General features: G+C 57.6%; 3 protein-coding genes across 4 annotated transcripts in view; all 3 read right to left on the bottom strand.

Moving 5' to 3' along the window:
* LOC101588658 (ATPase family AAA domain-containing protein 3) overlaps nt 1-5,765 on the bottom strand; it is a 16,297-nt gene extending 10,532 nt beyond the window's left edge. For both annotated transcript variants that reach the window (XR_002817714.1, XM_004639684.2), the window contains exons 1-5: nt 5,445-5,765; nt 1,997-2,073; nt 1,454-1,555; nt 1,177-1,236; nt 437-506 (exon numbers count right to left, since the gene is read on the bottom strand). Coding sequence is in view for 1 of the 2 variants with exons in the window: in XM_004639684.2 (XP_004639741.1) it covers nt 437-506; nt 1,177-1,236; nt 1,454-1,555; nt 1,997-2,073; nt 5,445-5,649 (514 nt within the window). In the remaining variant the exon portion in view is untranslated. The remainder of the gene's footprint in view (nt 1-436; nt 507-1,176; nt 1,237-1,453; nt 1,556-1,996; nt 2,074-5,444) is intronic.
* Nucleotides 5,766-10,458: 4,693 nt separating this feature from the next.
* On the bottom strand, nt 10,459-14,474 carry Vwa1 (von Willebrand factor A domain containing 1). The gene is made up of 4 exons (XM_004639683.2): nt 14,329-14,474; nt 13,021-13,578; nt 11,504-11,782; nt 10,459-11,431 (listed from the first exon to the last, which is right to left on the bottom strand). The coding sequence occupies exons 1-4, from the start codon at nt 14,399-14,401 to the stop codon at nt 11,025-11,027; spliced, it is 1,317 nt and encodes a 438-aa protein (XP_004639740.1). The 5' UTR covers nt 14,402-14,474; the 3' UTR covers nt 10,459-11,024.
* Nucleotides 14,475-22,830: 8,356 nt separating this feature from the next.
* Tmem88b (transmembrane protein 88B) lies at nt 22,831-24,411 on the bottom strand. Its single transcript, XM_004639682.1, has 2 exons — nt 24,112-24,411; nt 22,831-23,049 (listed from the first exon to the last, which is right to left on the bottom strand). Exons 1-2 carry the CDS (start codon nt 24,409-24,411, stop codon nt 22,831-22,833), a joined length of 519 nt encoding a protein of 172 aa, XP_004639739.1.
* Between the last annotated feature and the right edge of the window lie 794 nt (nt 24,412-25,205).

Below are 25,205 nucleotides of genomic sequence, written 5' to 3'. Positions count from 1 at the left end.
GGGAGAGGTGTGAGGTTCGAACTCCAGCAACCTGAGGCTGACAGCTTTGTGGAAGCAGCCACTTAAAGGCCTGAGCTAGGGCCAGGCCCCCTCACATGTTCACTTGAAACAGAGAAAAAGCATGGAACACACTAAAAACTGCTTGTTACCACTAAGTGCAAACACAAGGGATAAACCCACTGTCACCATAAAGCACAATCAACAGTCACTACAACTGCATAGGGCAGGAAATGCTCATCCTATCTGTGGGGATGGAAGGAGACACAAAGGTGACAGTGTGGTCTGTGGCAGGACCCCATGCTGCAGGAGGGGCTGCACAGGGGTCCCCTGTGAGAGGACCCCAAGCCTCAGAGCACCAGGGCACTTGAGGATTGAGGCCTCCACACAGGCAGGGCCCCGCTTGCCCAAGCCACCTCTGCAACCCCATGACCTCTACCTCGCCGCATGGCCTCCTGCTTCTGCACGGACTCCTCCTGCTTCCGTAAATTCTCCTCATTGAGAAGTTGCTAAGAAGTCACACAGAAAGGAAAAGCTAGAATCAGAGGAATATACCCCATAGCAAGGCTGCAGCTTCCCTAGGCTGGGAACTCTGCTCCCGAGTGGCCCTGACATTCTCAGGGACACTAAGGGCCTGCAACCTCCACACCAACGCAGGTGTCTGAGTCTGGTCCACTATAGGCCAACCCCAACTGGTGGCCTCAAGATGCCCACCCCCAAGTAGATGCAGCCTCTACAGCACATCACAGGTGTGGCCGCCACTCAACCCTTCAAGTAAATTTAGTGACTTCATCTTAAACTCTATGGACTGGGGACTGAGGCTGGGCCTAACAGCAGGGGCACCAAGTGTGGAACTGGCCCCTGGGCCTGCTCAGTAGTCATTACCCTTGCTGGTCAGCCAGGTGCCAGGTAGGCTGGGGAGACAGCTCAGTGGCACAGAGCCTGCCTGGCAATGCAAGATCCTGAGTTCAATCCTGGGTACCCCCCCTCCAAAAAAAATAGCCAAGTGCCTGGGGAGTTGTCACCCAATGAAAACTGCCAAAAGGGCTGAAGGCAACACACCCTGCAGAACACATGCGTCCCGTGGGGCTCTGTGTCCAAGGCTCCCACAGCACAGCTACCACCATCAGCAAAGCAACCCAAGTGTCTGCCCAGGCCCCGCCCTATACCACCCCATACCTGCTGCTTCAGCTGGTCATCATAGCGCTGCCGGGCCAGCTTGTCCTGGTACTGGGCCCTCTAGGGAAGATAAGGGCAGTGAGGACTCCAGCTGGAGAAGCCTCCGGTGGTCCGAAGCCAAGTCTGGACGCCCTCAGGGATCCCCCAAGGAGATCTGCTGGGGACTCTGGGTACCATCTAAAGCCAGTACCTGGGAGGCCCTGGTCATGAATGGAACTCCCTCCCCCAACACCTCCCCCAGCCACCCTGGCCTCCCACCCTGGCCATCTGCACTCACCGCCTGGTGCTGCCGCGTCTCCTCGGTCAGGGTTTTCCTCCTCTCCTCAGCCTGCACACGGATTTGCTCACTCTTGAGCTGCTCTACGGCAGCTTCATACTCCTGCAGACACAAGTGTTACATGTCCCACAAGGCTCTCTAAAGCTGCCTCCCCACTCGCCCATCCAAGCTACACAGCAGGCCCAGGCAGGGTGGAAATCAGCTTGGACCAACTCCACACACACCAAGCTGGGCCGCACTGAGGCTCACGCTGGGAGGCTGGACATCCAGGCAGAGGCACCAAGGGGCAGAACCACACCAGGATGAACTGTGCCAAGGGGCACTGGCTAGTACCACAAGCAGAGGGCATGGCCTGCTCTCGAATCCAGAGTTGGGCCGAGAAGCAAGGCAGGAAACCAAGAAATACCCCTGCCCAGGAGACCCAAGGCCTCCAGCGCCACCTGGCCCCGTGGAAGCTCTGGAGCAGCTAGCAGCAGTCCAGCTCCAGGCTTGGGTCTGTGGCGCAGGCTGGGACCACCATCCTGTGCACGTCCTGCAGCTCACCTTGAGCTTGGACTGTTGCTCCAGCTGCAGCGTCTGCTCCTGCATCTGTGCAAGACTTAGTGCCTCCTTGGCATGGCCTGCAGGGTGAAGAGGGCACTGGGACATCAGGCCTGCCTGGGGCAGCAGGCAGGTGCCTGCTGTGAGCTCTGCCCAGGGCTGAGAAGCTAGCTTCACCTTGACCTCAGAGCCACCTGCCACTGCCCCAGTGGAGATCCTAGCAGGACCGCGTTCTCAACCTACGAAGGCTCCCTCTCCTAACTAGACACAAAGGACTTTTTTTTTTTTGTCTTTTTGAGACAGGGCCCCCCTATGTAGTTCAGGCTGGCCTTGGCCTTGAGCTCACTTTGTAGCCCAGCCTGGTTTCAAACTCACAAGGATACGATCCTCCTTCCTCAGCCTCCCAAATGCTGGGATTACAGGCAAGCCATCACCATGCCCAGCTCTAAAGAGGGGCTTTTATCATTCACATTATACACAAAAATCTTCAGCTTCCCACACCCATTATCACTAGTCTATCAAGCACAAGCAGGCAAAAAAAAAAAAAAAAAGGATAAAGAAAGTTAGCACCATGGCAGATACCTGCAATCCCAGTTATTCAGGAAGCTGAGGTAGGACAATCAGCCTGGACAATTTAGCAAGACCCAAAATAGGGCTGAGGATACAGCAAAGTCACAGACTATGTGTCTAATGTATATGAGACTGTGGGCTCAACCTCCAGTGTTGCAAAAAATAAATAAATAAATAGAGAGAATTAAACCTAACATAAGCCAATATGCCTGGGCTTATAGACACACACACACACACACACACACACACACACACACACTACAAGTACATTCTATGTGTTCTTCCACAGGGCAAAACTGATACCTGCCAACATTCAGATGTCCTGGAACAAAACCTGACTCTGGCACTCTCATAGCTAAAGAGACTTCAGGTCTCAAAGTGTTCGGAGGACAACTTCTCACCTCTACTATTGTGTCACAAAAAATCTTCCAGTGCACAAATACATGGGAAGGGTGGGCTCACTTGGGAGCCCAGCCCTGATGTTACAATGTCCCTGCTGGACTCTTAGGCCTGCTGCTGGCCTTGATTTCCGAAGCCCACAAGATCAGCTGCAGCCTCAGAAGGAAACACCCTCCAACCACAGTGACTTGCACTGACAGGCACGTGTCAAGGGCTTGGTGCGCACTCAGAAGGCCAAACTGACAACACGGGCCTGCTGCAGACACACAGCCGGCACAGGTGTGCAGAGGACTCATGTCTGCAGTTTCACAGACTTGGCCAACAGCCGCAGGCCAGAGCCTGGGAGGGACCTTCAGAGCTAACTCTTTTGAAGCCCCACTCTGAGATGACAAAAGGCCCTGCCTCTGAGCAGAGGTGGCAGGAAAGTGGAAGCCTGTCATGTTTACCACAGACCTGTGGAGCCTCCAGGAAGGGGTAGGAAGCAACAGCTCCCAGACCATCATCTCAGTGTGACAGACAGAACAAGGTGTCACGGTCCAACAAAGCTGGGCCCAAGGCTCAGCTGCCCTGTGTACTCTCGATGCAACCTCTGACGAGCTCTGTTACCTTTGAGATCATTTCCTTCTAATACTGATAAATCTCCTGAGACTGAATCAAGAAAGCAGGTAACCACCTGAGACCACCCCACCCCAGGAGCTGTGTACTCACTGCTCTGAAAGGCCCACACTGGTAGGGTCTGGAAGACCCTGGCACAAAGCAGCACCAAGCTGGCACAGAAGATGGCCAGGCTGGGAGAAGGGCTGCTGAGCACAGCTTCCACTGCTTTGGAGAAGGTAATGGGGTCAACAAGACATTGACCAGACCACAGCTGCTCCATACAAGAGGCCAGGCATGGAGGAGCCTCCTGAATCCAGAGCACCAAGAGAAGACAGAAAGGGTGTCAGGTGGACAAGGTGGGGCGCCCTGGAGGGAGCTGAGACAGACCAGGAGAAAAGCTGCCAGCATGGAGCCATGGAGGGTGGCAGGGATAAGAAGGCACAGAGCGGGCTGGCTAGACAGCTCGGCAGACTGAAGTGCCCGCTTAGGCAGGAGCAGCAAGTGGGTTTGATCCCTGGTGTGCCCACAGTAACTGAGACTGGGCATGGTGGCACGTGCCTGTAATCCTAGCACTTGGGAGGCTGAAAACAGACGGATCACAAGTCTGATCTGTGTAGTGAGACCCTGTACTAAAATACATAAAAAAAAAAAAAAAAAGAATGCACAGAACACCGGGGATAGAATCTACAGGAAGGCTAGCCAGGCTGGTAAAGAGAGCAGAGCCAGAGGGTGTACAGACTTCCTTACTACAAAAGTCCTGTTTTTAAAAATTAATTATTTGCCCAGCATGGTGGCATGCCCAGTAATCCCAGCACTCAGGAGGCTGAGGCAGAAGGGTCACAGTGAGTATGAGGCTGGCCTGGACTGCATAGTGAGTCCAAAGCCAGCCTGCGGATGTGGGACCCTGTTTTTTGGAGGCAGAGACATGTTGCCCTGAGCCCAAATCTGAATGCTCTGAATGTCCCTCCAAGGATCTGCGAGCCAGCCAAAGTAGAGACTGTTACCCAAGATGTTCTTCCAGCCTCCAGGGGAGGGCAGAGGACTGAGACACCAAGCACCAGCTCCTGTCCCTATCCCTGCTCCACCCCAAGGCTTCCGTAAGAGGATCTTCCTTTAGAAGAGTCCATGCTTAGACAAAAGTTCAGGATACACTGTACTGCTTCAGTCAGATTTATTCAGCACCTCCTACACTCCAGGTTCCTAAGCCACTAAAACTACATCTTGATACAAGTCCTAGAACCCACAGAAAAAAGGAAAGTTGGGGAAGCCTTAGGCTTAGCCAAATTCTAAGCACTGCTGACCCTTGGTGCTGAGGCCTGGTTATTTCCGGTGATAAATGTAAAACCTGCTGTACTCTCTCTTTTTGTTTTTGCGGAACCAGGGATTGAACTCAGGGCCCTTGCGCTTGCCACGCAAGCGCTTATTCTACTGAGCCATCTCCCCAGCCCCTGCTGTACTCTCGTTAAAACCAAGATTCAAATATCCCTCCACAGTTCAAAGGAACTACCTGCCACCACACACGGGGGTCTCCCGACCCGCCCATGCCTTGGCGCGCCCCACGTGCAGAATGCAGGCACAGGAGACCCCTGGGCTTGGCAGTAACGTAAGACCTGGCCCGTCGTCCGGAACCGGAGCCTGGCCCTCCCACACGCCCTCTGCACAGGCCTCCGCTGCCGCGTTCTCCACGGTTCTTTAGCTGCCCCTCCACCCCGGAACAAGAAGGTGGCACGACTGGAACCCCGGCGCGCAAGATGGCTGTGGTCGCCCTCTCCGGCCAGGCGGCGTCGACTCCCGGGCCGGGGGGCCATCTACAAGGCAGTGCTGCTGACAGCCGGCCGCCGCCGGCCGAGGAGGCGCCCCGGCCCGCCCTCCTCGCCGCACTCACGCGAATGCTCCAGCTCGCGCGCCGCTCTGGCCGCGCGCTCCAGGCCCGTCGGGTCGAAGTTGCTCCATTTGTCCTTGGGCGCCGGCCGGTCTCCCGCGCCCCGGTCGCCGCCTCCCTCGTTCCCGGGTGGCATGGGCGGCAAGGCCAGTGGAGGCCCAGTGCCTTCGCCCTTGGGCCCCTTGTTGACGCCAAAGAGCCACGACATGGCCGTGCGCGCCGCGCGCCACAGGACCCGAAGCGAGGCGAGTGGCGGGCTCGGGGCGCACCGCACGCGGGGCTGGCGGCAGGGGCTGCGCGCAGACGCGACACACCTCCTCTGCTCCGGCCGACGGAAGCTCGGCGGGGCCACGCCGCGTGAGGCGCAGGGATTGGCCGCAAGGCGGTGACGCCACGTGGTCCCCGAGGGGCGGGGCCCGGGTGTCGCGCTGCCCCGGTAGTGTCGGTTTCGCTTAGAGCGGCGCCCCGTCTGGCTGCTAGGGGCGCCCGCGCGGCTGGCCGAGCCTTCGGGGCGGAGGGAGGCAGCGCGTGGGGCTCCCAGCTGCCCAGACCCGACGGGTAAGGCCCAGCGGAGCGCGCCCGCCCGCCCGGACCTCCTCTGCCGGGCCCGCACCAGGAGCCCACCGCGCCGGCACGCGGGAGACCCTCGGGAGTGAGACGCAGCGGGGCCGGGAGCTGCGGAGCGCCACTCGAGGAGGGCAGGCCTGAGCATGAGCTCCCCGCGCCCCGCAGGTCCTGTCGGGCTCTCCGGATGGCAGAGGCTCCTGAACGCGCTGTCCTTGGCATTGCAAGAGCAGAATACAGGAGGGGGAGCGGCCCCCTAAAATCATCTCCAGGAGCCTTGTCTTTGGGAATCCGCCGGGCCATGAGTCTGCTTTGGGGACACCAGCCCGCTGGATCTGCAGGAGGAGCGCAGGCAGAACGACGTGACAGCAGGCGCCGCGCGGGAACCCAGGGCCCAAAACCGGTCCAAATACGTGTTTTGTTCCAGGCTTTCTTTTTTTTAAAAAAATCTTTATTTATTGTGTGTGTGTGGCCAGCTCAGCCCACCAGGGGGGTGGGGCTGGCTGGCATGTGGTGCTGGGGATTGAACCGCGGTCCCTGTGCTTTGCTTAGCCTAGCTTGTTCTAAGTAGGTGCTTTAGACCACTGAGCCATCTCACCAGCCCATTCCAGGCTTTCTTGACAGAATTGGTTGAATGCTTGGAGTTATATGACTTTTACCGGTAAAATGAAAACTTACTTTTCCATTTTATTTTATTTTTCTACTGGGGATTGGACCTGGCCTTGCGCCCGCTGGGCAAGCACTCGACCCCTGAGCCACGTGCCCTTTGAAACTTTTCAGACAAGTTCTCACACAATTGCTCCTTCTAGTCTTGGCTGTCTTCCTTCACAGCCTCAGGAGTAGCTGGGATTACGGGCACACACCCCCGCGCCGGCTATTGAAAACGATTTTTAGCCTAAATAAAAAAAGGAAAAAGTTTGAAATTGTGAGATAATTCATTTTGTGACACGGGCACACCCACAAAGAGAAAAACCAAGTGTTTCCCAGCAATAGCCAGGCGACCCCTGGTGGCCATCCTCGAAGATTTGTAGGGACACCCCACACAGCGCTCAGGAAGAGAGGACAGACCAGCCGGTTAGAGACACAGGCCTCGTCCACACACAGCTTAGCCTCGGACTCCCTCTAGCTTTATCCATTCACCAAGATGTCATTGCAAAGAATTTCGCTTAACTTGGCTTAACTTAAAAAAAAAAAAATAACCTGCTGATTGCTACTTTAAGATTTTGGTAATTGTTTTCAAGAGAAATTGAAAGAGGATAGAGGCACAGCCCCTCCCTGCCGCACAGGCTCTGATGGAGCTCCCGGAATTTCCTGTCTACTCCAAATCTTTGACCACTGGGAGGACAGGCACACCCTTCCTCAAGACACTAAGATAAGGAAAAGGAACCATGACAGGGTTTTTGCCCAGAGCCCATTCATCAGTGGACAGATGTGAGCCTCTGCTCCTGGGGCCCTGCTCTGTTGCTGGGCCCCTTCTTGAGCCCCTAAACATGCACTGGAGATCCTCCAGCCTTGAAGACCTACAGGAAAGACCACAGAGGCTACAGATGACCTGGGCCCAGATGGCACAGGGTCCAGCCAGCCAGTGGGACCCTTTTCAGTTCCTTTTCCTCCTCACCTGATGGCCCAGTCTGGCCCCCAAAACCCCCCATCTGCAGGCTGCCCCCATGCCTCCTAGTAGGTGCCCAGCTCCTGTGTGCCCTGGGCAGACTCCAGCTCCTAAAAGATGCTCTGCAGGCTGTGGTCCTCCAGGCTGGATCCCTGGGTTGTTGGTCCCCACCATATGTACCAAAGAGGGCTCCCAGCTCTTATAAGGCTCCTGTGACTGCAGCCACTTCCACTTCCCCTAACAGCAGGTGGCTCAGGAGAGTCATGGTGCCTGCTGGGCCCAAGAATGTGGTGGCCTAGAACAGGACCCAAAGCTGTGGGCCCCTCCGCCAGGGCCTCATGGCTGTGTAGCTCATCTGCTAGCTCAAAGTCATGGCCACCAACGTTCTGTAAGCTGGCCCACCAGGACCCCTCTGCTGATCCCCCAGGATGCACCCATGTTGGTGTGGCTGGCCGTGGAGCAGAAGAGGGAGGCAGTGGTAAGGAGCGAAGGGCTCATACCACAGAGAAGCCGTGGCTGTGTCCCCCCTTGGGCCATCCTGTGCCCCCACGCCTGCAGCACAGAGCTGGAGCCTCTCAGTCCCTGCTGCTGCAGGCTTTGGTGGAGCTCCACCACCTGCTGCTCGCCCATCCTGTTTCCAAACCCTAACCCCACCCTGGTTGGGTCTGGCATGGCGGGATCACTTGTGGCTTGCTTATTCACTGACACTTCTGATATGGGGACAGTTAGTGTTGGGGGAAGTAGGCGACTGCTCATGGGATCTGAGGCCCCTCACCTAGGGCCTCTTGCTCAGGTTGGAACCCCTGGATCAGGGTCTCCTCGGCACCCTACCTCACCATACTCACCTCGAGGGTGGGGTCACCGCCACTGGCCTGTTCATGTCTTAAAGAATATTGAAAATACTTTTTCATAGAACTTTTGCACTTTTCTTTTGCTCATTTCAACTGAGCTTCCGTTTTCTCACAGATGGGACACTCTGCTCCTGGAGCCCTGACCAGGCTGACCACTGTCACAGTGGGAACAGTCCTGTGCCAGGGTGGTAATGCGGCCAGAACCAGTGTCCCCAGCTGCAAGCCCAACGTAGGCAGCCCATTTCCTGGCGGTCATGTGGTCTTTCCATAAACACTTTTGTCCCAAGAGACTCAAGAGCAAGATAGCTGATATGGCCACAGACTTCCATAGTTCTCCTGCTACCTGAGTCTCCTGAGTGTGTGATCACAGCCTTGGTGACATCCTTGCAATGGAGCTCTACAAATAAGAGTTGCAAAGTGGAAACAACCACAGGGAATGGCTACTGCCTCCTGCAGCAGCTGTCCTGGGTCTCCCCGCTGTGCTGGGCTCCTCTCAGCCCTCCTCTCCTGGCCTTATCACTTTTCTTGTCTGGAACAGAGCAGCCACAGCACAGTCTTCCCCCTTTCTGGTACACACTGAGAAGCTTACACACACCAGCCTCTCACAGAACCCTGGAGCCGCAGCAGACGAGGAGCAAGGTCAGGGTAATGCTCCACAAATGGAGGAGCAGGGAGCACCCAGCTCACAGAGAGAGGGGCAGATCTGTTTCCTGGAGCTGTTCCTGAGATGAGACCCATATCCAAAGATTTAAGAAATGTCCAGGATACCAAAGGCCAGCACCCCAGGTAAGAGCATGGAGGAGGGTGCAGGCTGCTCTCACCCTTCACCTGTAGGTAGCTGTTAGCCTCAGAGTCCAGATGAGATGAAGCTGGAGCCTGGGCAGCAGTCAGGCATGGAGCAGGGTCCTGGCCACAGCTTCTCCTGCATCTGAGCCATCAACAGAAGCCACTGAGACCCTCCAGAGGTGATGCTTGGGTACTCTTGTGAGCCTCATATGGAAGGGTACCCTCTCTCCTCTTTTCTCTCTCCCCTGGGAGAATAGAATAGCTCACTGGGTGGCTGGAGAGTTCTGCCCCCTGGGGGGGGGGGGAGGTGGGGTTCACCACATCCACACCTCCTCTCTGCAACCCTGCCTAGGAGCTGGTCACCTCAGGCTCCTGGGCATTCTGGAGTCACAAGTGTCTCTGTGCCTTCCAGGCATCTACTTGCTGGCCAGCAGGAGAGGCAGTAGGGGTCCACATAGGCCTCACAGTCCTGCCTGGGACGAGCCCAAGCCCACCTCCAAGAGCATCTGCTCATACAGGCAGGAGAAGGCCCTGTCACATCATCACACATGCGTCTTGCACGCATGCAAATTTTGGGCTCCTGGCAGTACTGCCTTGGGCACAGGGCCCATGAGGCAATGCTCATCAGTCTGGGGAGACAGTGGGAAGCAAGCTGTCAGGAAAGTTCCCACAGAGTGTGCAGAGATGTCACACACACACACACACACACACACACACACACACACACGCTGGTACATATCCTGAATACAGCCAGGTACAGCCCTTTCTTTTCTTTTCTTTCTTCTTTCTTTTTTTCAGAACCTGGGATTGAACTCAGGCCCTTGCGCTTGCCAGGGAAGCGCTTCTGCTGAGCCATCTCCTGGGCCCTTTTCCAACCTTGCCCCCCAATTCACAGGATAGCAAAGTAGCCATGGTGAAAGACAAGGGTGTTCCAGCAGAGGTGCCCATGGGGCCAGGGTGCCACCAGGGACTGGTGGAGCAAAAGCAACTGTGACGACCCTGGGAAGCCAGCTGGCCACCCTCCAAGTTCCAGTCCCTGCGCCGATCTAGTCACAGGCCACAGAGGTGAGGCCTCAGCTCTGAAGGGAAGCCAGGTACTGCGCCAAGGCGTCCGCCTCCTCCTTACCCGCGGGCTCTCCTGGGACCTCTCACACCCACCCTCAGCTGCCCAGCTGTGACGAGGAGTGAAGCATTCCGAGACCACAGCTTGGCTCACATCTGATTTACTGTGCTTTGGAGTCTGAGTCGTTAGTGGGGTAAGAGACAAGCTGGACTCAGGCAGCATCCAGATGGTCCTGGAGCCACAGGCCCTGCCCAGATGATGGGAAGTGACCCTTGAGCGTAACCCCTTGGGGTCAGTGTTTTGATGGCTGCAGTGACCCTGTCCCCCAAACTGCCTGTGACCCTGTGAATGCTGGCCTTGGAGCCTGGCAACAGCAGGGTGGGAAGCTCCTGTCCCGAAGGTCCCGAATGAATGCCAGGCTCTGGTCCCATCACTGTGCACTCAGGGTCCACCAGTGGGGCCCAGCCAGGTCGTACAGGCTCTGTCCTCCAGGCAGCCAGGATCCCAGTGAAACCCCCTGCCCTTCCTTTTCTTCAGGAAGCCTTTGGAGCCCCGGCCAGTGTCAGCTTCTCCTCTCCGTTGAGCCCACCTTCTCTCCACAAGGGACTCCAGTGGCCCTAGCCACCCGCGGGCTCCCTTTCCACGGTGGGGGCCGGCTGCAGCCTCCCCTCCGGGCGGGAGTGGCCAGGCCTGTGGTACTCAACCGGCCCTCAGCGCCCTGTCCGTGTCTCCGCAACTGCGGCTGGGAGGCCCACGCGTGTGCGCGGCTCTGGGGGCTCTGGCGGGCTCAGGGCTGGAGGCGCGGGCCCCGGGGGGCGCGGGGCGCGGCCGCGCTCGCCCGCGGGCGTGCAGGCCTTGGCCGAGAGCGCCCTCTCGCGGCCAGAGCGGAAGGCGGCGGTCACGGTCACTAGGTAGGCGGCGCCAGGCGCCAGGCCCTGCAGCGTGGTGCTGTTGCGGCCCGCAGGCACCTCAATGCGCTGCGCCGCGCTGCCCCGAAGAGGCCCGAACTGCACGACGTAGCCAAGCACGGCGTCCGGGCCGAGTGCTGGGGCCCAGCTCACGCGGAGGCTGCGCGGCCGGGTGTGCGAGATGACGATGCGCTCGGGTCCGGCCTCACCTGCGGGGAGAGGGTGGTCAGCAGGGTCGGGGCTTCATGCCTGCCCCGCCCTCGCTCCGCCTCATCCCTCACCTGGTAGCGTCCGCACTCGCACACGCTGTGGCCGCAGTAGGCGCACGTTGGACTCGGGCAGCAGGGACACCTCGTAATCCTTGTCGGGCTCGAGCCCTGTCCAGGTCCAGCTTGTGGCGTCGCCAGGCAGCTGCTGGCGTCGAGCGGCTCCCAACTCACCACTGGGCACCAGCTCCAGCACGTAGTAGCCTGAGTCCGAGGTCAGCAGCGCCGGCCAGGCAAGGTGGATGCTGCTGGGGGTGACCTCAGAGGCGTGGAGCTGCTGCGGCTGCATGGCATCTGTGCAGGGTGCATAGGTCAGGGGACCAAAGTCACTTCCTTCAAGCCAGGTTGTGGCCCTGCCTGACCCAGGGAAGGCAATGAGATTGGTGGTATTCCAGGACAAGTGGGTCATCAGCCACGGAGACAGAGGAGCTGCACATGATGGACACACTGGGGTGCAGTGCAGCCCAGCCCCATCAGGACCTTCCCACCTCAGCCCAGAACCTATCCTGCTGAGGAAGGCATAGTAGCCACTCTGCACCCAGACAGTGTCCTGAATGAAAGTCCCTCAAAGTGGCAGAGCTCACAAGTGGCAGAGTCCAAATGGTTGGCACCAAGGTCTGGGATCCTCCAGGCTCTGGACATTAGACAAAGGGAGGCCAGAGGTATGATCGAGATAGAGGGAAGGCCCTGGGGTCCATGATGGTCCCTGAAGAGGCAGGGGTTCAGGGTGCTGCCTGGCCTTGTCCCTAGGAGGTAGTGCAAGCAGACCAGAGTGGGCCCCTGAGCCACATCAGGCTGGCCAGTGTCTGGGCTGGGTCACACCCATCCAGGTCTGGAACTTCCTCTTTGTTAATTCTGAGTGCCACGGGTGCCCATCCCCCCAGTCAGACTCTGACCACAGTCCCAGGACCCCCACTCATTGATCACCTCCTTCTGTTGTCTCCCAGCTCAACTGTGTCTACTGGGGTCACTGGGGTCAGATGTCCTCAGGTTGATTTTGGGAAGGACCCTCCACCTTTTCCAGTCCACAAACCAACTCCTTCCAGCTTAGGGTGGATGATTAACCTGCCAGCTGCCAGCCCTCCTCTGCAGCCTGGCCCCTTCTGAGGCACAGCTGGGGGTGGGGTTCAGAGAAAAGCTAGTAGGTGCTGCTAGGTCCTGCAGCAGTGCACTGACTATCTCTCCCTAGTAGTGCCCACAAGAGGTCTCACCATGCTGTCCTCACCTGGAAGGCCCAAGCCCTGGGGGAGGCAGTCCCTGACCTCTCTGCTGCCCCTGCCCAGGCCTGGGGTGACACAGGCAGGGTCCCCGCCTGGGTACCTCCTTGCTTATCCTCACCAGTTTGTAGCCCAAGTCCCTCAGCCCACATCTGATATTGGGCCTGGTCCAGGACGCATCTGGAGATGGCCCTGTCGCTGCACAGCCCAGGCGGCACCCAAGGGAAGGTGTCCATGGCCAGTGCACCCTCAGGGGTGCGACGTGGGAGTCCCCCTGAAGTGTGACACTGGCCTCCACCTGCAGCCCCCACCTACCGAGGATGGCGCTGCGAAGCTGCTGGGTGATGATGTGCAGGTCGTCCACATCCACGAAGTGCAGGTGCTTCTCTGCAGGGGCTGAGGCAGCAGCCGACAGCTCCAGCAGGCTGCCCCTGCCAGTGCTAACGATGAAGACCGTGACACCTAGTTCTTTGAGCTCCTGCATGCGAGGACCCACGGGGTCGCTGGAGCCCCCATCTGTCACCCACACCAGTACCTTGGACACCCCTGGCCGGGCACCTGCAGCCTTGTCAAAGAGCTGCTCCTTGGCGAATGCCAGTGCCAGGCCAGTGTTGGTGTCACCCATTCGCTGGGCTGAGGCACGGACGGCATCCTGCACAGCCTGTCCTGAGCTGTGCCGGTCAAAAGGGAACTCAGAGTATGGCAGGCTGCCCACGTGTACCAGGCTGGCACGCAGGGCCCCAGGGCCCAGGGGCAGTGGGGCCACCAGCTGCCCTACAAACTCCCGGACCCGGGAGAATTCGTAGTGTGACACACTGGCCGAGCTGTCCAGCAGGAACAACAGGTCCCCCTGAGGGGATGATGCTGGGAGTCCTGAGGAAAAGGACCAGGTTCAGCCCCAGTTTGGGGCTCCAAATAGGCTCATTCCCAGAACAGGATCCCCAGGGTGACAAGAATTCTAAGTCAAGCAGCAGACCCACATTCTCCCTGGGTTTCAGCTCTGCACGTGGTCTGTGTGACTCCCAGGCTGACTCTGTCGCGTTTGTAGAGGGGGTACTGGCCCTCCACATATGGAGCAGACGGGCAAGCAGCTGGGGCAGGAGTCCTGATCTAAGCCTCTGTAAGAAGCTGCAGCGGCAGTGGTCCCTCAGCTCAAGGAGGGCGGGGAGCAGGGGAGTGTAAGAACGGGGAGGGGGACGAAGCCCTGACTCCAGCTCCCCCAGCCCAGAGGGCCCGCTGGAGTCCTGACCCCACTAACGGATGATGTCACTCCACTCTGGAACTTGAAAGTAAGACGCACCTCTCCCAGCAGCTGAGGCGCCCCTTCCTTCCGGGAATCTTCAACCACTGAGCAGGGCACACCTAGCTTTGGGGTTCCCCAATTCCGTGGACTAATTCCGGCCCGCCCACCACCCCTCTCCTGAGGGCCCTTCCAAAGCTAGGGAAACTGAAGCTGGGCAGCCTCCCCTACCGGCACCTCCGTCTCGGCGTCCAGACCCGCTGGGCTGTGCACCGGGATGCGCCCGACCGGCTCCCGCGGCCTGTGAGCCCATCCACCCCGCGGCCCGGAGCATAGTGGCCGTCCCGCGTGGGCGGCGAAGCAGAGGGGGCGCGCGCACTCACCGTGTTCCGCGCCGCTGCGCGCCAGAACCAACCATAGGTCCAGGGCTAGGGCGAACGCCATCCCGGGCAGCATCGCGAGGTGGGACGGGGCGCTTAGCCGCAGCTCGTCGCCTGCTCGTCGCTGGGCCGCGGGCGGCGGGCTGGAGCTAGGCGGGTCCCCAAGAGCCCACGCCCATCCAAACACCACGCCCACTTCCGAGCTACGCCCCCTCCGGGCGGCGCGGGTGCGCGAACGCCCGCGCTCAGAGACACCCACCTGCAAAGGCTCCGCAGAGGCAGAGGAGCATCTACCATCGGGCTCATTCGTGGTGGCACGTGCGAGTGGGCACCCACGCAGAGCACCTGGGGTTCCTTCCCCCACCGTGAGGCCATGATGTCTCCCTCACCACCCCTTTCAATCCCAGGCCCTTGAAGCTCCCCACTGCAGAGTCCCTGAAGCCAGGTTTGAGAGCCATAAGATAGAGGGGCCGTGACACCAGGAACACACCCTCCACAGAAGCCCAAGCCTGGCTACAGGGTGGCCACAGGGCCCAGGCCAGTTAGGTGTTTCCAAGGCCTGAGCAAAACCGGATAGGAAGGGTCTTGGGGGTAGAGCTTAGGACACCCTAGGAGAGGACAGGAGCCTGAAGGGAAGCTTCTTAGAGGATTTCAGAAGACTTAGAAAGCCAGCACCCATCTAGAGCTCCTGGAGGAAAATTCTCAGGAGCAGGAGGGTTGGTTGCAGCCCTGTCAACTCTGATCCTGATGGAGCTGGACTGGCCTTCCTGGGCTTTTACATCTGGTGAGGGCCCCAGAGCCAGGCCCACGAGGCCCCAAAGGTGCCAGGAACCACTGATGAGCCAGAGGTAGGTCCTGTGACCTTGGTTAGGTCCAGCCCAGATGGGGCTGGCTGCAAAGATACGGCCCGCAGCGCCTTCTGGGCAGGAGTACCATCCACCCCTGCTGGAGCCCTTTCTGAGGTAACCACGGCGTTGTGCGCAGGGAGCACTGGGCTGGGGGTTGTCTGCAGGATGTCCCCTCCTTTCCCACCCTCTTCTAGAGGATGCCCTGCAAGAGGACGGATGAGACTCAATAGTTTTCCTTCCTCCCTTTCTGGCAGGTGAGACACCACGGGGCCTTGAGGACCGCTGAGCTCCGCTTTGCCTAAAAAAGGAAGCAGCCGGCTGCGCCTGAGAAGCTGCCTGCAGGAACAAGAGAGAACTGTGTCCCTTGCTGGGAATCTTGGCAGTGGATGCTGGCTGGGCGCCACAGACCTCAGGCCTCAGCAGGAGTAGAAGCTGCTTGGCGCTTTCGCCTGGGCCCTGTCTGAGGAGCCATGGACATGGCCCCCAGAGTTGAGGTGCACCCCAGAACCCCTCATCTGGACCCCAGCTGCCAGCAGGCAGAGCTGCCATGGGATGGGTACTATGGACCAAAGCCCTATAACACGGTAGCAGCTCTGGGCCAGCAGAGGCACGCCCAGACAGACAGGTTCCCTCCTGGTCCCTGGCTGGGAAGCTGGGCCACGTAGGACCCATCTCCTGGGGATTCGGAGTGCAGCTCTCCGACTCACTGTTGCCTCAGCCAGCCCTGCTACACGGAAGTTTCCATCTCTCCTGGAAAAACTGAGCAGGTCTTCTTGGCTGTGACTCAGGCCCTCAAGGAAGCAGCTGCCCTCCTCCCTGCAGCCTAAACATCTGAGGGAGAGGACACAGGGAGGCACAGGCAGCTCCAGCCCCCCTTGCTTCTTCACTCCCTGGGAGACCTCACTCAGCCACCAAGCCAAGTCTTGCTCCACATTACCTGCCCCCCTGCTGTTCCCAGCTGCAGAGGAGAGTCCCAGGAGCAGGGGTTAGCAGGGTCATGGCCAGGCCCTGGGCTGGGCTTGCAGCAGGGATGGGAAGCACAGGAAGAGCTGTCAGTGGGGGGAGAGGCCCAGAGACTCAGGCATGGGATGAGACAGGACAGGACAGACTCAGGAGGCCAGGCCCTCAGCCCGTGGCCTCCTCCAGGCGCAGCCTGGGCCTGGGCCTGGTGCCCAGCAGACTGAACATGGAAGACGCAGCCTGGGAGGTCGCAGCCACCCTGCCCAGCCTTGGCCCAGGTCCCAGGAGTCCCTGTTCCTCCCTCTAGGGCTAGCTGTCAGCAGGTAGGTAGAAGAGCTTCCTGAGCAGGGGACAGGGCTCTGGCAGGAGCCACCCGCCCCCACCAAGGTCCTTGGGAATGCTCCCTCCCCCACACAGCCCAGGCTTCTGGAGAAGAAGGGCCTTTTGTCCCTAGCTCACTAGTCATGCTCAACCCCATAGAAAAGGGCAGCTCCTTGGGCCTCTGACCCCAGTGGAGGGCAGAACAGCGTGGGTCCCAGCCCTCGGCCTTTGAGCTACTGTTTGTCATGCTGTTTGTGTCCCCCACGAAGACCCATATGCATGCCCCGACATAGAAACAAGAAGTAGCTGGAGCATCTGGGCTAGGGGAGGGAACTGGCTAGGGGAGTGGGGTAAGCCTGGGCCCTGGACCCCACCCCAGGACATGGAACAGGTGGTAGGGTATGGGGCACAGGACAGCCAAACACCGCTGGGCCCAACAGCCTCTTCCTGTTGCCCCCCTACCTTCCTCTGCACTGGACCCCCCTTTGTTGCCAAGGCTGAGCAGACAGGGCCCAGGTCTACCCTGGAGACCTGGGTCATGGCTCCCCTTCAGGGCCTGAGTTGACTCCTGCCCAGCCCCTCTGCAGCAAGGATGGCAGGATGAACAGCCCAGCCATGGCCTCTGAATCCACCTGTCACTGGCCACTGCACTGCACGCTCCAGGCACAGGCAAACCCATACTACCAAGAGCCTAGGCTGCTTTCCCTGTGATGGAGGGAGCTGTGAGGCCAAAGGCTGCAGGGACTTTGGGACAGGAGCTAGGAGGAAGGAGGAAGGGCAGGGCTGGATTCTGGGCCTTCAGGCCACAGGCGGTGAGTGAGATTGGAGGAAGAAGGCCGGGCGGAGGTGTATGGTATTTCACCCCCAGCCTCAGGCTTTGAGGAAGGTACACACATAAGCAGCACAAAGCCAGGCGTGGTGGCATAGGCCTGAAATCCAGTATTCTAGGAGGCTAAGGCAGAATGATCCCAAGTCTGAGCAGAGCATGGTCAATTAGGCATTTATGAATACCCTGTCTCAGAATAAAAAATACAAACAGAGTTGGGGATGTAGCTCACTGGAAAGGCCCTGAGTTCAGTTTTCAGCACTGAGGCAAAAAAAGTCATCAGAGATAGGACAGGGGTTTGCAGTGTAAGCGACAAGGCACGGAACGGTGCCATCCACCTAGCAATAGTGCCGCTTCCCCAGGGGGCCGGCCTGTCTCTCAGAAGGGTCCAGACAGGCTCAGGCAGGAGCCTTGGGCAGGCCCTGACACCCAGGGCCTGATAGGCAGAATAGAGAGGAGAGCCCCGTGTCAGCACCAGGAGGAAGAAATGGGCTGGGAGCGGGGAGGGGGCTGGAGTGCTCCGGCCAGCCCAGACGCGCCTGGCCCAGGCCTGCCCCTAGCCCCCCCAGCCCTCCAGGGGTACAGCAGGGCCTGATAAGCCTCACACTGGGGCTGCAGGAGCAGAGTGTGGGAAGCAGGCACCTCTCCCCCGGGGTGGGCTGTGCAAGGTGCACCCACACCAGCTTGAATAATAAATACACAGACTTGGGCGGAGGTGGGGACCTCCTCTTGCTCAGCCTCTCCACCTGTGGGGGACACCAGCCCTGCCCAAGGCAGGTTGCTAGGTGGAAGGGTGTCCTGTGACATCAACAAAGGCCCCTACAGTGTTTCTTTTGTTGGTGCTTCTGGGATTCAAATGTCGGCCTGTGTCTGTGCTCCGCCACTCAGCTGCAGCTTCCAACCTCACAGCGGTTCTGACGTCAGAAGTGATACGTGACATCTCAGCGTGATGCGAGGGAACTACTCTAACTCCCAACCTGCTAGATGTCTGATACAGAGTGTGTGTTTCCCAAAAAAGCATGACTTCTAAGCAACAGTGGAGGTTAGGAGTAGGAAATATTTATTGAGAGGGCAAGAGAAAGCTGAGAGGCAGGAAGGGCCTCAAGTGGGTTGCCAAGGAGCCCACTGCTCAGGGGAAGCTTTATTAGGGACAGTCACATGGGTACAACATGGGTCACAAGGTTCCAGGTACAACCGCTTAAGTAACTTTGGTCCAATGGGGAAAAAAGTCATGCTGCAAGTGCACATGGAACGAACAAAGAACTCTTCAGGAAGGGATGAGTCAGAGGGTCTTGGTCACCCATCAAAGTGACCAATGTCTAGCTAGACTTCATTGGACCGGGTGCTACTATTTATCTCAGGCCTGGTCATTCTGTCTTTATCTTGTGGCTTGGCCTTCAACACATGAGCACAGTTGTAGTAAGTCTGCATCTTTCCCTGACTCTCTTGAGGACCCCTCTCTCCCTGACTGCCTGTTTAGCTCTATGGTTTAATTTTTTTTTTTAAATTTATGTATTTGGTACAGGGTCCATCTATGCAGCTCAGACTCGTAGTGGTCCTTCTGTTTCAGCCTCCTCAGCGCTGGGATTACAGGCATGCACCACCAAGCCCGATTTTTGTGGCCAGACTGGGGTGGGGCCAGTGCAGCATGCAGTACCAGGGATTGCACCTGGGTCCTTGCACTTGCCAGGCAGGCACTTACGCCACTGGGCTATCTCACTGGCCCAGGTTTCTTAAATTTTTGATGCCGGCTCTCACTATGTTGTCCAGGCGATGCTCAATCTTGCAATATAGCCCAGATGACTTTAAACTCTTAACCCTCCTGCCTCAGTCTGCTAAGTATGGTTAGGATTGCAGGCATGTGCCACCAGACAGGGCTCTTGCAGTGTCCCACTGAAAGCAGGTCTGTACACTGGGGCTGAGACAAGTCACCCCACTTGCCTCCACAGGAGGTCCCCAGGGCCACCTAGACGCTGTCTGGGGTCCTAACAGACCTAGGAAGCTGGGAAACACCTTTTCTAAAAAAGCTGCCTCAGGCAGCCAGCTGCCAGGGCAGAAAGCCCTGCTTGGCCTGCAGCCTGGAGCTCCCACTCATCTCCCCACCCCCACCAAGTCCAGCTGTTGTTTTGACGACTGTGGGGTCAGGCAGATTCTCAGCCAAATGCTTCCCAGGGGAACTCTCATCTTGAACCCCATTGGCAGCCAGAGCCTGCCCAGCTTGGAGCAGGACGGGAAGGAAGGTGGCCTGAGCCCAGGGGAAGCCCTCCTAGGTGGCTCGGCGACCGACCGGCTCCGTCTGCTCAGGAAAAGCATCAAAGCTGGACACAGATGAAGGTTGGAAAACGCCCAGACCACTGCTGGACCTCACCCAGCTACACAGTGGTCTCTGCTTGAGGCCACAGAACGAGCATGACCCTGGTCACAGGCAGAGCCCTGGCCCCTGAAGTCACAGGCTAAGGCCTACGACAATATGCTGTGTGGTGTCATTTAAAAGGCCTTTTAGGGCCTGGGGAGATAGCTCAGTAGAATAAGTGCTTGCCTGGCAAACGCAGGGTCCTGAGTCCAATCCCCAGTACCACAAAAATAATAATAATAATAATAATAATAATAATAATAAAATAAAATAAAATAAATAAAAGGCCTTTTAGCCACAGCTAGTCTTCGGGGTGAATTACACTGATTACACATTTTGAACACGCTGCTGGGCTTACATGAAAGTATCTCAAAGCCCTACTGTACAGCAAATATTGCAAGAAATGAATTCCAGACATGGTGGCATATACCTGCAAGCCCAGCTACTTAGATCAAGTTCGGTGCCAACTTAAGTAGATGAGGCCTTAGAACCCCTGCCCCACGCTCCCCAAGTAATTAACAAATATTCAAAGAAACACTACAGGGCCAACAAGAGCTCAGTGGACTAAGGCCCTGTACCAAATACATTTTTAAAAAAAGCTATACTATCTTACGATACATACCATGTTTAAGACAGCCAGCTTGAACTACATAGCAAGACCCTAACTAAAAAAAAAAAAACAAAAAAAACAAAAACCCAGGGCTATAGCAGAGTGTGGCATAAGCGCCTGCCGCCCAAGTATCAAGTCCCAAGTTTTAGTCCCAGTACTACACACACAAAAAAGAAAAGAAAACAAAAACAAAGCTGATATCAAACAAGTTGAGTAGGCACAGAGATCATTAAAATTTATCAGATAAATCTGAAAAGGACCAAATACAATGTTTATTTTGCTTTGGGGGGGGTGGGTATCACCACACAGCTCAGACTCAACGATCCTCCTGTTTTCAGCTTCCCTAGTACTGGGGTTACAGGCATGTGCCACCACACCCGGACTCCATCGCCAGCTCAGTGCGCCCAGAGATGGGCCGGCACAGCATGTAGTGCCAGGGATCGAACCCCGACCCTGCGCTTACCTAAGCAAGCATTTAGTCTGCTATCTTGCCAGCCCTTATCTTTTTGTTGTTTTTTGTTTTTAGAGACAGGGTCTCACTATGTAGTTCACGCTGGCCTTGAGCTCACTTTATAGCCCAGGCTGGTCTCAAAGTCACAAGGGTCCTACTGCCTCACCCTCCCGAATGCTGTGATTATAGGCATGTGCCACAATGCCCAGTTTACAACTTTTATAAACATAATAATACTTAGTACAGGGTCAACAGGGTCTCACTACATAGATTGGACCCATAGGGATCTTCCTGTTTTCAGCCTCCCAAGCACTGGGATTATAGGCGTGGGCCACCACTCCCAGTCTTTTTTTTGTTTGTTTTTGTGGAATCGGGGATTGAACTCATCCCAGTCTTATTTGCTGTCTCAGTGTGCCCTGGGGGCAGGGCTGGTATGGCACACCAGGGATCAAAACCCATCCACCTGCCTTAAGCAGGCACTTTAGTCTGCTGAGCTATCTGGCCTGGCCAGATAATAAAATAATTTAAAACTTAAATGGCAGACTAGATATAAGGAACAAATTCTAGTGGACAGGAAGAGGAATGAAGGAATTGCCTAGAATACTGCCTGGAATGGAAGAACATACAAAAAAGGGGGAATGGGGCTGGGAGATGGCTCAGTAGAATAAGCGCTTCCCTGGCAATCGGAAGGACCTGAGTTCAATCCCTGGTTCCGCAAAAAAAAAAAAAAAAAAAAAAGGGCGGGGGGAGAACTGACAAGGGAGAGAGGAGGAAATGGTGAAAGAATGTAGAGAATGAATGGGAGGCAAAACTGAAGAGACTGAGGACTGAGAATGTTCTGTAACTGCTGAAAGACATGAATCTTCAGAACCAGAAAACAAACCGTGCACACCTCGGCGAACATGCCCATGAGGGGTGCAGTGGCTAACACTACAGGCAGATGGAAGAGAAGGACAGATCCAAGGCCAGCCTGGGCAATTTTTTTTGGTGGAACCGGGGATTGAATTCAGGCCCTTGCACTTGCCAAGCAAGCGCTTATTCTGAGCCATCTCCCCAGCCCCAGCCTGGGCAATTTAGCAAAACCCTGACTGGAAAGAAAGACAAAGACCTGGGAGCTGGAAGCCATGGTGCTGGCCTGTAATCCCACCTAGCACTCTGGGAGGCTGAGGCGGGAGTCATGATTGCAAATTAGGCAATCTAGAGACTTAGATAAAACCCTGTCTCAAAATAAAATAGTAATAAGAATAATATGACGGGGGAGATGGCTTAGTAGAATAAGCACTTGCCTGGCAAGTGCAAAGGCCTGAGTTCAATCCCTGGTTCCGAGAAAAAAAAGAAAAAGAATAACATGATGGCACATGTCTGCAATCCCAGCACTCTGGAGGTTGAGACAGGAGGATCTCTGCGAGATCAAGACCAGCCTGGGGGCTACTAAAGTAAGCACAGGGTCAGCCCAAACTATGTAGTGAGACCCTGTCCAAAAATAAAGGGCGGGGAGATAGCTCAGTAGAATAAGTGCTTGCCTGGTAAGCGCACCTGAGTTCAATCCCTGGTTCTGCAAAAATAAAAGTAAAATGAAATAAGGAATAAGGGCTACTGAGGGAGTTCTCAGTGTGAAGATTGTGGTCAATCCCCAGTATCAAAAAAAGGGGGGGAATAACCCAATGGCAAATCGTTTCCTACACATGTGAGGCCCTGAGTTCAATTCTCAGTGTCAGGGAAAACATTCACACCTACAAATGAGCTAGTAAAACCGCAAAGCCCCAACGACAAAGAGAGATCTTAAAATTACCCAAGAAAGCAGACTAAGCTCTCACTTCAGCTCCCAGGCCTGGAGCCCAGCCACACTGAGTCCTGACCCAGGCTTGGGCGGGCCCTGGCCCGGTCACAGGCCCCAAAACCGGGATGGCCTTGGTGACCCAATGTCCCCCAAGCAGACCTGGCCACCCGGAGAACAGGGTGGGGGCCGGGCACGGGGAGCGGGCTTGATGGGGAACTTGAGCGCAAGGAGATGGTGACCCGGGGACACCGAAGCCCAGAGCCACCTGGTGGTCACTCCGGCACTGGCCACACCTCAGGGCCAACAGGCCCTGCTCCTCTGTCAGGGTCGCGGGGGTCCCGGGAGCCTCCCAGACGTCACACGCAGGCGCAGAGATGCTCTTCCCCGTCCGGGTGGGGTTCGGGGGTCCGCGCAGAGGGCGGCAGCAGTGGGCTGAGGCGCCGCATCACGTGGGCGCGGGCGGCTGAGGCGAGCACGAGCAGCGGTGGCAGCAAGAGAAAGCCGAACACAATCAGCGCCGCAGAGCCAGCATCCGAGAGCAGCGCGCGACACCGGGGTCCCGGAGCCGGGTGGACCTGCAGGAGCGAGGCGTCGGGGCGGGGCCGGGGGCGGGGCCTGTGAGGGCGGGGCCTGTGAGGGCGGGGCCTAGCCGGGCCTGTAGGAGGTGGGGTTGCAGCCCTAGGCGGGGCGCGGAGGGACGAGGGCGACGCGACAAGGGGCGGGGCCTGGTGGTGGGCAGCACTCTGGGCGGGGCTGACACGCTGTGAGGGCGGAGCCTTAGCCCAGGCCGGTAGGACTGGGGTGGGAAGCTGGGCGGGGCCTGCAGGGCGTGGTCGCTCGTAGGGGGCGGGGCGTGAGGGAGGTGGGGCTGTGCACGTGCAGGGGAGCGCGGGGGTGGGGCCCAACAGAGAGTGGTGGGTGTTGGACACAGGTAGCAAGGCCTCCTCAGAGGTCCCATAACAAAGAATCATTTCAACTTTTCCCTCTTTTCTTTTTTTTCTTTTTTGCGGTACCAGGGATTGAACTCAGGACCTTGCGCTTGCCAGGCAAGCACTTACGCCACTGGGCTATATTCCCAACCTCACTCTCATTTCAACTTTTCCCTACTCCCATTTCGTCCTGCCACTAACCCTCCATTCTGTGCTCCTGCTGTCATGAGCTTGTGCCGCCTTCTCCCAGACCCCGCCCCGTGCCTCTGAGAGGGCCCGCAGGGTCCATCTGTGTGCGCCTTCCCTGCTCGGACCATGCCTTGGCCCGCCGCAGAGCTGGGGAAGCTGGCCAGGGCAGGAGCGCTTTGGGAGGCTGTGTGTGTGGTAAGGATCCCTGCAATTTGGCAATAATTTCATCTCCTCTGGGAACCCCCTCCCCGTCCCCCCTCCCTGCTGTCAGCCCTGGTGGCCCCTGGTACAGGGATGGGAGGCCTCAAGGAGGGGAGGGCGCTCTCCCATGGGTAACAAACAAAAGGCTTTCTTTGGCCTCAGACAGGAGGGTGCTCGGGAGAGGCAGGGAGGGGTGCATGCATCTGTGGGTACAAGGGCACAGCGGTGGAAGGGGGCAGATCCCCCTCAGTCCAGGGGCGCTGAATCTCTGCGGGACCCGAAAACCTCAGGGACCCCGCGGGGGGGGGCTGAGCTCACCCTCGAATGGCACACGAATCCCAGGTAGACCACCGTCGCCGCAGGCAGCAGCACCAACAGAAAGACTGTCCCGGGCAGCAGCAGGTGGAGCAGAAGCCAGGTCAGAGCCCGGCTCAGCAGCAGCAGGGTCCGCAGGCCCCGGGTGGCCAGGCCTGGCCACTGTGCGCGTGTCAGGGCCGAGGTCTGCTGGTCAGGAGGCCTTCGCGGCAGCATGGGCACTGTGTCCGAGGTGCCCCCGCCCTCATCCTCCGTTTCCCTTTCCTGCTCACTCGCGTCTTGACGGGGGTCTGCAGAGCTCATGGCGGCAGTCAGATGACAGGACAGCACCTCCCGTCAGCTTAGAGACCCTTTAATTCGCCCAGGCTTGATCCCCATCCAAATGCCAGGAGCAGAGAGCAGATGCTGGCCCAAGTAGGCCCGGTCCTGGTGGTCAGTCTCCAGGGCCACTTCCTGCCTCCGTTTCCCTGATGCTAGGCTAAGCCTTTCTGTGCCAGGCACAGACCGCAGCTCCTGTGCGCTCTGGTTGGGCCTAGCACAGATGTGTCCTGCCCTGACTGGACACTGCGGCCCTCCTCCCTCTCCCCGCAGCCCTCTCCCCTTCCATCCCCCCACACAATGACTTCATTTCATAATCTGTGCTCTGACAACTGCCCCACCACCAACTGCCCCCTAGTGGCTGGCAACCCACCTCAGTTTCCCGCTGGCCCCTCTGCAGTCTCCCTAGTAGTGTAGGAAGACTCCAGGTACCCACCCTGGGAGGGTTGAGGGGATGGAATGGGGTGTGCAGGAAGGGCCCAGCCTGGAGCTGGCATTCAGTAGGTACTTAATAGGCAGCAGCTCTGGTGACAGACATGCTTTGTGATGTAACCCAGTGCAGATGGTGGGAGTATATTCCTTTGCGGCGAGAGGACAAGGAAACTCCCCTCAGTTTTCCCCAGCACTGCTGCTCTGCAGGACATGCGGCATTTCAGCTGTCTAAATGACCACCTGAGTGAGCAGGTGTCTGTGAGCTGGCCAGCTTCCCTAAGACGCCTGCTCTGCAACTGGCTTTGTCACTTCTAATTTCTTTCTGATTTTATTTATTTATTTATTTA

The sequence above is a fragment of the Octodon degus genome, unplaced genomic scaffold (assembly GCF_000260255.1).
Source record: "Octodon degus isolate 3935 unplaced genomic scaffold, OctDeg1.0 scaffold00113, whole genome shotgun sequence".
In the NCBI taxonomy this organism is placed as follows: Eukaryota; Metazoa; Chordata; class Mammalia; order Rodentia; family Octodontidae; genus Octodon; species Octodon degus.
Note: the sequence above shows the minus strand (reverse complement) of the source record. Positions and strands in the feature narration are given on the sequence as shown.

Bases quoted from the DNA above. Each gene is read 5' to 3' on its own strand.
- Vwa1 (XM_004639683.2), bottom strand. From the start codon at position 14,401: ATGCTGCCCGGGATGGCGTTCGCCCTAGCCCTGGACCTATGGTTGGTT. The intron at 11,783-13,020 runs GTAGGTGGGGGC...CACCCTGCACAG, and splicing joins GCTTCGCAGCGCCATCCTCG to ATGCCATGCAGCCGCAGCAG. The intron at 11,432-11,503 runs GTGAGGGATGAG...CTCTCCCCGCAG, and splicing joins GCGAGTGCGGACGCTACCAG to GTGAGGCCGGACCCGAGCGC.
- Tmem88b (XM_004639682.1), bottom strand. From the start codon at position 24,411: ATGAGCTCTGCAGACCCCCGTCAAGACGCGAGTGAGCAGGAAAGGGAA. The intron at 23,050-24,111 runs GTGAGCTCAGCC...TCGCTCCTGCAG, and splicing joins GATTCGTGTGCCATTCGAGG to GTCCACCCGGCTCCGGGACC.